The sequence below is a fragment of the Sinocyclocheilus grahami genome, unplaced genomic scaffold (genome assembly GCF_001515645.1).
Source record: "Sinocyclocheilus grahami isolate Dianchi unplaced genomic scaffold, SAMN03320097.WGS_v1.1 scaffold138.1, whole genome shotgun sequence".
Classification (NCBI taxonomy): Eukaryota; Metazoa; Chordata; class Actinopteri; order Cypriniformes; family Cyprinidae; genus Sinocyclocheilus; species Sinocyclocheilus grahami.
The window spans coordinates 505,115-518,787 of NW_015505317.1; the positions used below are offsets into that span (position 1 = coordinate 505,115).

A 13,673-nucleotide genomic window follows, 5' to 3' on the forward strand; every position below is an offset into this window, starting at 1 on the left:
CGAAATCTTCCAACTGAACCATAGCTAAGGTTTATCCAAAATAGTCGCTAGGTTTGTCAGTATGAATATTCTATGGAAAAAAGCCGCTAAAAGGGTCTGAAAGTTGCTAAATCTTGTGCTAAAGTCGCGCTCGTGTGTGTGTGAGATGCGGGAGCTGATGGCAGGGGGCGGTGGATATTTGTGGCGGTCAATGTGGATATTGTGGATGAGTTCTTCTTCATCACGTTCTATTAGTTCTACAGCTTCAGTTTCGGAACTTTCACGCTTAGTAACACATACAGCTGTTCCCTCACCACAGTGCAACAATGAAAAGGGACCCCTTTCAAACAGTGTCGTGTTCCGAACGTTGTTTAAGCGACATTGTGGAATGGTCCATTGGCAAGGTGAGTCCTTGCAACTAGTATTGCGGTATTTAAAAAATGTATATCATAACAAAAATAATCACCGGTATTCGGTATGAACCGGTATACCGCCCAGCACTACCTTAGAGTAGTAATTTGTACCCTTAAGGTACAAACGTAAAGGTACAAGCTACTAATGTGTAGGCCTATTAGGGGTAAAAAATGAACAAATGCATTTTTAGGAGTACTGCTCCAGCGACAAGCTGTTGTACCCCAAAAGGTGCTATTTTGGCCTCTTTTTTTTCTGTATATAGCCTATACATCCACAACAATTTCTGAAACCACAGACAACCCTATTATTTGTATGGCCATCACAAAGTTCTAAATCCTTAGTCTGGGGCCGTGGAAAATAATAAAAGGTTCTCTCTTGCACTGCACCTTCAGTTCCCTTTCCCTATTCTTAATTTTCCCCAATATCGCTAATAATAATAACAAAAAAAAAAAAAACTGGGCAGCGGGCCAAATCAGCCGCCAGGCAACCGGGAATTCTCCCGGTGCTCCCGATGGCCAGTCCAGGCCCGCTGGTTAGTTCTCACCACAGTTTTAAAAAAACCGTTAAAAAAGTGGGCGTGGTGCGCAGCGGAGCGGAGGAGGGGGAAGAGGGGAGACAGACAACACACACAGCTTCGCGTTCAGACAGTTTAATTTTGCTCCCATCAAGTTAAAAACATAAATAAATGCACAGCCATTTGCACTCTGCATCGAAAACATATATATGAACGTGCTGCTGCACCTCTGAGAACTTTTAAGGCATATTCTGTGGCGTGTATATAAGCCTTTTGACGGGTTGTGTCACAGAGCTGTAAAAATGGTTATGCTCACCAAGTGAATGAATCGCGTTTGTGCCGAACTCTTATTACAAAGCAAAAACAAACACTCCTCTTCGATCCATGAACGTTTCGCTCAGTTAATGTGCACGAGGTCATCTCACAGTCTGAAATGTCTGTCATAGCAAATCAACACATGCTTTTGTGAATAATTAAGCGAAGCGTCTTCTCATAGGATAAGAACATGCAGTCACATGAATAATTTAATAGACACCGACGCACTATCGATGTACTATAGTCCATTGCCACATCACAAATTGTGACGTCAACACGATGTAGATTTCAAACCCGGAAGATGAAAATAGCACAAAAAAAAAAACAGTTTTCTCCAACAGTTAAAATTATCGGATGCTAACATTGTCTATAAAAGGTTCTCTCTTGCACTGCACCTTCAGTTCCCTTTCCCTATTCTTAATTTTCCCCAATATCGCTAATAATAATAACAAAAAAAAAAAAAACTGGGCAGCGGGCCAAATCAGCCGCCAGGCAACCGGGAATTCTCCCGGTGCTCCCGATGGCCAGTCCAGGCCCGCTGGTTAGTTCTCACCACAGTTTTAAAAAAACCGTTAAAAAAGTGGGCGTGGTGCGCAGCGGAGCGGAGGAGGGGGAAGAGGGGAGACAGACAACACACACAGCTTCGCGTTCAGACAGTTTAATTTTGCTCCCATCAAGTTAAAAACATAAATAAATGCACAGCCATTTGCACTCTGCATCGAAAACATATATATGAACGTGCTGCTGCACCTCTGAGAACTTTTAAGGCATATTCTGTGGCGTGTATATAAGCCTTTTGACGGGTTGTGTCACAGAGCTGTAAAAATGGTTATGCTCACCAAGTGAATGAATCGCGTTTGTGCCGAACTCTTATTACAAAGCAAAAACAAACACTCCTCTTCGATCCATGAACGTTTCGCTCAGTTAATGTGCACGAGGTCATCTCACAGTCTGAAATGTCTGTCATAGCAAATCAACACATGCTTTTGTGAATAATTAAGCGAAGCATCTTCTCATAGGATAAGAACATGCAGTCACATGAATAATTTAATAGACACCGACGCACTATCGATGTACTATAGTCCATTGCCACATCACAAATTGTGACGTCAACACGATGTAGATTTCAAACCCGGAAGATGAAAATAGCACAAAAAAATTAACCAGTTTTCTCCAACAGTTAAAATTATCTAGTCCATTGCCACATCACAAATTGTGACGTCAACACGATGTAGATTTCAAACCCGGAAGATGAAAATAGCACAAAAAAAAAAACAGTTTTCTCCAACAGTTAAAATTATCGGATGCTAACATTGTCTTCTATGATGTGCAACACAAACACCTCTGCTAAAATCTCAGAAAAAGTAGTCTGAGGTTTCATGACCCTTTAAGAAATGCTTTATGCTGATACGTCTTAGTACTGTACATCCAAACAAAAGAGACGCAGTTGTGAACCCAGCAGAGGACTAGACTGCTATTGGTTCTTTGGCTGGTATGACATGCAGCTCAGGAATGTACCTGTCATTACAGGCACCCCACGGTTGGCCTCTCCTGGCCCTGTATTAGCAGGCTGATTGAGATGCGTTCTGAAGAAGGGCTTTGTGCAGACACTCCACAGCCAGATGAATAACTGACTCCAATGCAGCCAAAACTCTAGCAGTATCCCTTTTTGTTCAATATTACATTGAACAAATTGCGATTTCCATTAGATGGAGCAAAGCCAGATGGATCAGATAAGATCTTGTTGGACATTCCACTGAATATCTCTCCTTAAACACTTACTCTTGTCTCTTTGAATAACAACAGCTGACAGGATGGTTTTAGAATGGGGTTTCTCTCTAATATAAGAGCTTTACAAATGTGTACAAGCTTACAAATCTTTTTGCCTGCTTTACCTTTTTGAGGCAGCAAGAAAAATGCAATGTTTATGAGAGCGTTAGTGCCTAGGAATGGCCTCCTGTCTGGAATGCACGGATGAGAAGTTCGGTTCACAATAGATCATTGTGAAAGATTTTGTTAAAGCCCGCCCATCAGGCATAGGCCAAAACAATTCGGTAATCTTCTTGCCTGTCACCAGACTACTTGTTTTGATGCCAAGAAAAGTTTTAATTAAGCACGAAACTTTGTAGGTCAAGCTCCAATCACAGCCAAGCTTCACTCTTGAGAGATCTGGTTTACAAAGCGAACAGGTTGATTATTTGAGATCTCTAAACTTGTTTTACCCAGATGGCTTTTGTCAGACCTGGAGTGATCTACTGGTCACATGATCCGTTTCGGGGGTTGGGAGGGTTATGGCTTGAGGTCAGTGGTCATGGTGACGTCTAGTGCCGTCAGTGAGTAGGGCGCCTCAATAGTAAACTCTAGTGTTGTGTAGTCCAGAGCCACTACTGAATATTCAGTGTTGGATTGATCAGTTTATGGAAATAAATGTTTTTCTCATCTGATCATGGTTTAAAATAAAATGACTTTCTTTTAAAATTGTATTCTATTATTATCTTTTTCTTTGGTTTCGCTCCACTTCACAAACCAGTGCACTTAAGACTGCAAAAATCAACCTGTTGCCATAGTAATAGAAGAAACAGAGGACCGCTGCACAAGAGGGGTTCAGTGAGAAAATTTGGCCCTCTCGACTGCTCATTAGCATACAATCCCTGAGCCAATAGGGAAACAGAAGTTGCTAGATTGCTTCAAGGAGACTGGCTATGACAATAGCCCCCTCCTCATTCCCTCCCCCCTTCCTTCCCGGGGTAAAATCACCATAATCCCTGAAGAGATCTGCCCTGACTGCAACAGTCACACAGGCATTGGAAGTCGATATGAGAGTGTATGTGCTAAGGCTCGTATGATCAGCTCTCTACATGGGGCTCCTCAAGGCTACCTTTTTCTGTAGTCTTTCATATGGAAGAAGTGGATGGTTGAAAAGACTCACGCTGCGGTCCGGGACTGGCCGTCTATGGAGGGCCCTTTGTCCTGGCCTGTCTTTGATGTGAATGTGGAATGCGCTGCCTGGGGAGTCCACTGGAGCAAACCCGAACTCTCAGTACCATTTCATCTGTCAAAGCGTCTCAGGTCTGCTCTTTTAGGGACCTATTTGGCAAACTTGCTTGCTTGAGGGATTGTTTGGTGAGTTTAGAAGTTTACGTTTTGCTGTCTGTTTTCGTCTGCTGTCTTTGTCTCACACCTGTTGTTGTTCCTTTGCTTTTATCTTGGCATCTGTTTAGTCTCGTCTTATTTTACTGTTTGTGACATCTAAGCTTTGGTGCAGCTTGCCCCTCAGACGACTCGGGCCATGTGTAAACGAGTAGATAGTGATAGATGTTAATTTGACCTCATGAAACCGGTTGCATTTATCTTGGCAAACCAAAATCAACCTTTGATGGTTTTCAAACACTGCAGCAGATCCTAACACTTATATTAGTAAACAGTAGCTTTTTTCCCTTTCAAAAGCTTGCTAATCTTTCATGTAGGTGTCTTTGGAACCCTTTTTTTCATGTTGGATCATCCTGTGAATAAGATTTGGATGTTAACTCTTTACCCAAGCTGAATGATTTGCATCAGGCTTTGGAATAGGTTGTTGTCTTTTCAGAAGTGATTTGTTTGTTTTTGAACATGCCTTGTTCTGAAAACTTTGGTGGGGGACTTTCCCCTCTGAACCCCCTTCCTTGGCCTCTTTTCCGCCTGGGCGCCACTGATTCGGACCACTGGCATATCTGCACTAGACCAGCTGTAGCCCTGACAATACGTCTAATGGAGAGAATGTAATTAGCATCTGAATAGCTAGCACCATGTGTGGCGAGCACATACACACTTGAAAATTTTACACAGGAAAAGAGAGCAGCATTGAGCGAAAGCAAAGGGTGTCTTTTGGGCCACTTTGTCCATAATTTGCTGTTTAATCTCTTCAGCCATCTTTTAAACCTGTGACAAGGACGTTACATGTACATCTTGTTTTAGACAACAACAGCTTTGGTAGCCAATGGTGTTTTAAGCAAATGTTTTGGAGTCAAGGATATTTGGGTTAGCATAGTTTTTATTTTCCTAGTATTTCAAAGAATGTCTATTACTGTTTACTGGCTAGAGGGTGACTGGCATTTGACCTCATGGCCTAATGGAGTAGCACTGCATGTCTTTGACTGTTGTTCTAACCCCTTCGGTCTAATGGAGATTTGCACAAGCTTGGGTTTTAGACTGTTGGAAATTCAAGGAGATGGATTTCTGTTTTTACAATTCTATCACTAAACCAAACGACTGAATTTCAGAAACGGCAGGAATGTTTTGACTCTCAAAACTTAAAGGTCACAGGTCAGGTGTGGGTGGACTCTTTAGTTTGATATGTTGAGCAACATGCTGAGGAATGTTTCGTGCTAAACTCGTTGATGTAAAAGAAGTGGCAGGCAGTCTTAAAACATGACATTCACAGATCCTAGAAAGAGTTTGAAATATTTTATTTTTTAACTTTTTCTCTTTTTGTGGCATAAATTTTGTCACATGTAGTGGTAGTGTTAAACCTCAACCACAAGATGTCTCCCTATGTCTACTATTCACACTAAGCGGTTGTAAGTTGCAGATCTCTGGTCAGTATGTTATATGCATAAGGAGAGAGAGAGACTACTGTTTTGTTTCGTTTTAAGATTTTGTCCTTTATAAATCCTGCCTCAGTGCTGGCACTGTTTATCTGAATGGACTTATGGCTAAAGTCTTTGCGTGCATGTGCTTCTGAACTCATAGGCATAACCATTAAAAACACAGGTTTCATTTATGTGGACTGTCTGTGTTTTTCCAGTGTATTTTTCATACAGTAATCTTTCATACAGTATAACATTTTGTGGTTGTTTTGTCTGAATTGGTTATGTTTTTTACGCAAGGCTATATTTGTGTTCTTGCATATAATGCTTGACTAATTACAGACAGTGTTGTGGCCCATGCTAGCTAGTAGCTTTTCTTGTCTCCATTTGGAATTCAGCACTAGAGTCCCTGTCAAACTTTACTGAACTCAGAGATTCCGACTATATGTGTCCCTCCCCCTTTTAACTCCCTTCAGGAAGATGAAAATGGTGGATATTGTAGCACAGAAAATGCCATCAGAGAGCGACGTGCATATGGCCCGGAGCTTTCTCACGAAGATTTTGCGAAGTTCCATGAGGTATGGTATCAATGTATCCACAAGAAAACTCACTTCTAATCCTGTTACCACCCAGTCAAGTCATAATGATCTACAATCATATTCCCTCCATGGCCTTGTGATATCATCCATCAGAAGTTCAAATTTCCATCTATTAGGTTTCCACCCTGCATATCCTCTACATTTCTTAATCAAGGTTCCCACAATCATGAAAAACTTGATTTCCAGTCATTATTTTTTAATTCATAATGAATTCAAATTTTCTAAAATATTTATTTGCTAGAAATTGCTCTGTATGAGTGCAGTCTCAATAAAATCATTTTATAAATCCTTATCCAGTTTGGAAATTTATTGGAAGGTGTGGGAACCTTGTTCAATAGTTCATTGTTTTAAGTATAGGTTGCATCAGTCATGTCTTATATATATATATATATATATGTGTGTGTGTGTGGACTGAACTGCTGATAATGTCATAAGGACAATGTATGTGACTTCTTTTAAGAGGCTCTGTTTAATTGTTGTGGCACTTTCAGTAACAATTATATATTATGTTTATTTCACTTCATGCATCCCAGAAAGAACCGATTTAAAGGGTATGTTGCTGTTATATGAGTGTTGAGAGTGTGGACTTGTGGTTTACAGATATTTAATTTGGTGTTTGTAGGTTTTTGTTAGGCTTTGCCTTTGTTAGTGCTTGACGGTTGAAAAACTCTGTGTTGATAGTGAATGACTGCAAGATTGGCATGCTCACAGGCTGCTTCTCTATCTCATGCCATGATCATTACACTTCTTCCATAATCATCTACCGTGTTTTGACACTCTCCTTTCCTTCAGAATTGTTGTAGTCCTGCTTGGTGATCTGTGTTTGCCATTCGTTTTGCAGCTTTTCACAAAACAACATTTTATTGCCTTGTTTTCTAATCTTTCCTCCTCTGCTCTACCTCTTTCTCTATCCTTCTCTCTTTCCCGTTTGCTGCCCACAGGAGAAATGAACCCATGAGCAGACCTCACTCCTGGCATGCCACCAAGTTCAACGAGAGCCATTCAGAAGCCAAAAACCAGTCCACACCCTCACCGGTCTGGCAAACAAGAAATGATGCAAGGTAATTGGTGAGACAGCAAATAATTTGTTTTTGTCTATATTGCGTCTTTCAGTAAAGATTTAGGAATGAAGGACTCTATTTTTCATTTTCGAATATATATATTGAATGGCAGAAGCTTTTCATATGGCTTACTGCAGTTGCATTTGTTCATACAGCCTAAACACTCTTTAAATGTTTGTTTTTCTTAGTTCATTCTCTTCTGAACTCTCAGCCGGCTGGGAGCAAACAAATCTACGGAGAGTATCCGATCAGTTCAGCTCTTTGGGTAGTATGGACAGCCTAGAGCATAGCTCTCATCCCTGTCCACCTGGTCGTCTTTCCCCAAGCAAGTCCAATAATAACAGCACTGAACATTTGGGTGGTGGTAAACGAGACTCTGCATACAGCTCCTTTTCTACAAGCTCAGGAACCCCAGATTACACACAGTCCAAAATTAACACTGCTTCCACTGAGAACATGCTGTACAAAATTAATCAGTGGGACTCAAGTGGCAGGCACAGCAATGGCAGACATAGCCAAAGCCTAAGCAATGGGGTACGACAAGATGAGAGGCTTGGATACTTGCAGCATCTCTCAAATTCAGTTAGCCATGAGATCCCAAAAGCTGAAGAACAGCCAGGCACTCGGCATTCAAGCTCTGGAAGAGTTAGTGTTGGACCTGTCTGGCATGTCCCAGATGTGAAGAAAAATATAGTATCCTCCACTCCACCTCCCACTCCACCGACACGCAGTGATAGTTTTGCAGCTACCAAGGTACATGAGAAGGGTTTGATCACAGGCTCCTCTGAGGGCCTTGGTGTTCACGCCCAGTTAAAGCCTCAGGTAAAAGCATTGCAAAAGGCAGGAGAAACTCATGAAAGCATGCAGAGGTCTCACCAAGTCAACGAGACAGGTCTTGAGGGTCGACGCGATTATAACCTGCCATCCAAAAATGATTCCTCAAATCCCTACATTTCATCCGATGCCCATCATCAGTATCCACACCATATGTCATCAGACAAGACATACTCCCTATCAACGACAGATGTCAGAGATAGACATCAATCCTATGCCCATGTTCCATACCATCCACGGCAGTACAGCGATGAGGGCACTTTCCACGCTCAAACTAGGACAATACCAGCACTGAAACCTCCATTCAGTGGCTACTTTAGCAGTATGCAGGAGCTGTCCACAAACAACCACATGCAACTCAATAGCCACAATCAAACTAGAAGGCCAGCTGCATCACTGTCCAGTCACGTTGGAGTTACCTCTCATCATATCGCTCAGGGAATGTCCCAGGCTTCTTTAGTGAGAGTTGATGACTCTAAAGCTTCTTCAGTCTCGGAAATGTCACACAGTGGACAGGACAGGATGTCCATAGGTTCACAAGGAGGAGCAAAAGACCGCTATTTCCCACCTCAGTCACAGCACCATGATACAGATCATAAAGACAATAATGCCTCCTTCAAACAAATTGACATCTATCATCGCAGAATGATGAGCCAAAAGCAACACCATGTGTCTAGCTCAGATGAGCATTCTGGTAGTTATCCCCCCAGTAAGAAACCCGAGCACAGGAGAAGTGCTGTTCATCTCCATCTTAAAGAGTACTCACAACAACCCTTTCCAACTAAAAGCGAGTCAAAGATATGTCCCCAGAAAACACCTATGCTTTATTCTCTGGCCCAAGAGCACAATGGCATGGAGGACTGTCAAGAGGAGATCAACAGTGGAAGTGCACAACAGGAAGCCCTTGACAGTCAGAGTGGCAAACATGCAAGACGAAGTGACCGATTTGCCACCACCTTGCGCAACGAGATCCAGATGAGGAGAGCCCAGCTTCAAAAGAGTCGAAGCGCAGCCACTTTAGAAAGTCCGGTTGAAGCTGTAGAAGATCCTGCTGTCTGGAAGACCACTGGAACTTCTTCTCCCTCCTCGGATGGCTGCTTTTCCAGCTCTTATAAAGACCATCTGAAAGAAGCCCAGGCCAGAGTCCTCCAGGCTACATCCTTTAGGAGAAAAGACCTTGAGCCAGTCTTGTTTGAGCATCCAGGTACTGAGGGTCCCACTCGGAAAGACACACCTCCGCTTCCAGGTGTCTCCGAGGTCCCACCTAGCAAACCCACCTCAGTGAGTAATCAGGTGCTTCGCATTGGTAGCCGCAAACGATTTTCTGCAGAAAAGAAAGTTCGGTCTTTTTCTGAGCCAGATAATATTCATGAAGTAGGAGCTAATGAGCGCTCCAGTGTGCCTGATAATGCTGCACCCTTAGAAAATCGGCACAGATTATTTGAGGCAGCGGGGAAACCAGCTTTCCCTAAACCTATGCCAAAGCAAAACCTGCAGATATCTGAAGACACGAGACTGTCCAAGTCTGGAGGCATGCATTATTCTGCAAGGAGTGACACAGCAGGGCAGAGTAATAGTGAAAGCTCAACCCCCATAGAACACCACCTTAACGAAGGTCAGGATGGCCCTCACTCGGTGAACCAGCAAGCCATGCTAGAACAACAGCGACTTGGCACCTTTGCGGAGTATGAGGCCAAATGGAACATCCAGAGGAAAGCAGCCGAACCAAGGGTATCTGGACGATATCACTCCGCTGATAACATCCTTGATACAGGGAATGAGAGACCGAGTAAACCCACCTGTGTGCATGAAAGATCTAGATCCTCCCCTTCTGCTGACTTCTATGGGCAGGTTGGTTATTTCATATTTAATTAAGTTTCTCAGTTTTCAGTGATTTAATTTCATTGTTATTGTTCTAATTGGTGTAAACTGTTTTCAAAACATGTACTGTTTTTATTTAGAAACCATCATAAATCAAAAGTGACATGAGTCTCATATACTTTATATCCCCAGTGAATAGCAATGATAGCAATATAAAGGCCAGAACTTAGTCAAACATTAAACTAAGTACAAAAAGTCACACCCTCAGACCAGGAAAGTTGCAAGTAAGATCACACAATCATGTCAACCGAATAAGACCATAATTACAAAAAACAATAGTCTCAAATTAGCCGAAGTAAACAGTAGTTGAGATATGTTAATACCTGAACGAGGAAGTTAAGTTTTATATGTATTATATTCCTCCCAGAAACTTCCAGTTCAAGAAAAGCAGTCAGCTGACTATTCCAAACCTGAGACAAATCTCTGCGAACAGGATAAGAATAGTACAAGGTGAGTGCTGTATTGCTATTTTTCCATTGCCTTGCAAGTTGTTAAGAGTAAAAAGATAATACATAATTTGAATGTGCTTATTGAATATCACTCTGCACTTTTAAAGTAATTTATTTTTGTTATGATTATCATGATACTCCTGGGCATGTTTGAAACTAAATCAGACAACTCTTCCCTTTGTAATGGAAATGATACCAGTGCCAACAGTCCTGGCTGAGACTCTGTCGGTGTGTCAGTGAAACTATTCCAGTGCTAATGGCTCTGATCTTGAACTTGTTGCATACAGAAATCCACAGCTGGTCCATCAGTCAGCCCTCATTGGGTCAAAGACAAACAGTAGACTCTTTATGGTCCTTGCAGCCTTGGGATTTAGCCCAGCTGTGACAGCACTGCTATCCTTACTGACTGGGCTTTGTTTCAACGAGATGGTTTTGAGGTGTAGGCATGTGAGTATGACGTAAGAAGTGTCCAATAAGTCCATTCATAATAAGGCCAAAGAGTAAAATAGCAACCTAAATTAAAATTGTGCTCTTCCTACTTCTGTAAAGGGCTTTTTAAAAAGATTTTGCCCCATTTCAATATTTTAAAGTTGTAAAACTTTGCAAAGATGGGATTTAATTCAAGTTTTACTCTGCATGTGCTTGTAATCTAGTAGGTATTGCATTTTACCCTGAAAGAATCATAAATGGAAGCCCTGTACTCGTGCTATGGAGAAACTTCAATGCTTAATCCAATTCGTAATGCTGAACATTCTGAATTTTAAAACCTTCTGGATGAAGAATAGAAGGCTTGTTTGTATATTTTGTGCTTGAATAATGTATCAAACTGGCACAGAAAGAAAGTAGCGTAAACTTTGTGAAGCTAAAGTTTTACAGTTCTACTGTTGGAGAACTTACATCCTGATAGTATGGTTCAATGGGCATGAAATGACCTCCAGTTACCTTAGCAAGTTTTGAAATCATGTCTTTTCATGTCTAGCCTGTGAAACATGTTAAATTGATCCTCACTTACTTTACCTCTCACTTCTTTCATTTATAATCTAGAAAACACAAAATGAAAGAAACGGTGTCTTTTGAAGATGCGGTGTTAGGATAAGGGATTGACGGCTGGGATGTTATTCCATTTACATGCAAACTTCTTGGGTGGGGCTCCAATAGTGTGATTCAGATCAAATTGAATATGTGCTCTCAATGTTTGAGATGCAAATTAAAGTTTCAGTTAGTTTACATTGCCACTAATTTGACTCTTTCTTTCAAAACAACAGTGACAAGATCATTTTCCAGTGTCACAAACAGCTCCCAGTTGTGTGTGTAACATATGACCTACCTATTTATCTTAATTTATCTTAATATTTATCTAACATTTTCGTTTTTATAAAATTATCATCCTTGGCTTTCCTGGGTCATTCTCTTAGACTTCTATGTGTAGACGTAAGGAGTGGCAAACTTGAATAAGCATGTTATCGCCAAACATCCATCATCTAAAGCCTTGTAAATTGCCCCCTATGAAAGGTTTTGTCTTGATTCTTGCTTGTAATTAAGGTGCTGTAGAGAGCAACTATGAATTATACCATAGACCTGCATCTTCACTTCATAGCGCTATGAGATTTCTTAGAAATCGTTGTTTAAATGTCAGTCTTCCTGTCTCCCACCCAGTCATTTTAATTGTGTGCAAACATGCACAACTCAATTATAAATATCTAATGTCCTAGCTGAAAAGTCCTAGCTGAAAGGATTCTTCACTTCAGTAAGTGATATTGACAGACTTCTAATGTTAGAAAACCTCTTTGCAACTCTTGACTTTTATAAGTACAGCTAGTGTGGACTAAATCCAGTTGGAAACATTTAAATTGAGCTACAAGCATTTTAGCCCCACCCAGGTGAGACTACATATGTCCAGGGCTACAGGAAGCACCTGTCGCTGAGATGAGAACTCCCAATCATCAGAGGTGAGCACTGCTTCTCATACAGTCAAGTTTCATATTTAATGCAAGGATTGCTATTTAGTTGTTTTATAGCAACTTTATATGGACAGCAGCATGAGTACCTGGATTATGGACTTCATATGGACAGCAGCAGCATGAGTACCTGGATTATGGACTTTTCAGTCTTTCTGGGGAAGTTTGAGTCATCCTGAGTCTGTAAGATTCATTGTAAGAGGTGTTTTCTTAGTTTTTAGTTATCAGTTGATACTTTTCTTGGCTTCATTCTGTTTTTACTTAATTGGCGAATGCAGGTCAGTGTTTGCATGTAAAATGCTTAGTAAACTGAAAATATAGAGTTGCTTATCCATGTGGAGAGATGTTTGGTATGTCTCTCCATTAGACGTTTGACTGGTACTGGTAGAATTTTTGTCATATGAACTTTATCGAACAAGGGAAGTTGGAAAGAGACTGATGTTTGATTATAGGTGGGGTGTTGTGGACAAAAGCTTACATGGTATTACAGAGGAGACGTTCTGCATGCCAGTTCATGTTGAGATCAAATGCATGTGTTAGACACTATAGTATCAGAAAGAACCTGCATCCTACTTGAATGTTACCCATGCATGCATACTATACTAATGACTTCTGCAATGAAAGCATGTATCATATAACATTGAGAATGACTCTAAAAGTTCATACTCTTTATTTCTGCATCTGACATTTTCTTCATTCGTTTTGTGCACTTTGCCTTTTGTCTTCCTTTTGTACACTACCCTTCAAAAGTTTTAGGTCAGTAAGATTTTTTTTTTTTACTTTTCAAAATTAATATTTTAAATCAGCAAGGATGCATTAAATTTATATTTATATTCATATATTTACAAAAATATTAAGCAGCACAACTGTTTTCAACATTGATAATGCGAAATGTTTCTTAAGCACTAAATTAGCATATTACAGTGATTTCTGAATCAGGAGACACTCAAGACTGGAGTATTGGCTACTGTAAATTCAGCTTTGCCATCACAGGAATAAATTACATTTTAAAATAAAATGGAAAATTGTAATTTGAAGTTTTTATATATATATATATATATATATATATATATATATATATATATATATATATACCTAACACAC

General features: G+C 40.7%; 1 protein-coding gene across 10 annotated transcripts in view; it reads left to right on the forward strand.

Annotated features, from left to right (window-relative positions):
• Positions 1 to 13,673, forward strand: part of LOC107591159 (protein Shroom2-like) — a 61,275-nt gene that overhangs the window by 39,587 nt on the left and 8,015 nt on the right. For 4 of the 10 annotated variants that reach the window (XM_016280203.1, XM_016280205.1, XM_016280209.1 and 1 more), the window contains 5 exons: positions 6,264 to 6,365; positions 6,920 to 6,937; positions 7,328 to 7,447; positions 7,636 to 10,132; positions 10,530 to 10,612. In XM_016280203.1, the coding sequence (XP_016135689.1) occupies positions 6,264 to 6,365; positions 6,920 to 6,937; positions 7,328 to 7,447; positions 7,636 to 10,132; positions 10,530 to 10,612 (2,820 nt within the window). Of the gene's footprint in view, positions 1 to 3,723; positions 4,346 to 6,263; positions 6,366 to 6,919; positions 6,938 to 7,327; positions 7,448 to 7,635; positions 10,133 to 10,529; positions 10,613 to 13,673 lie in introns of those variants that run through there. The other 6 variants (XM_016280206.1, XM_016280212.1, XM_016280210.1 and 3 more) reach the window with 4 other exon arrangements.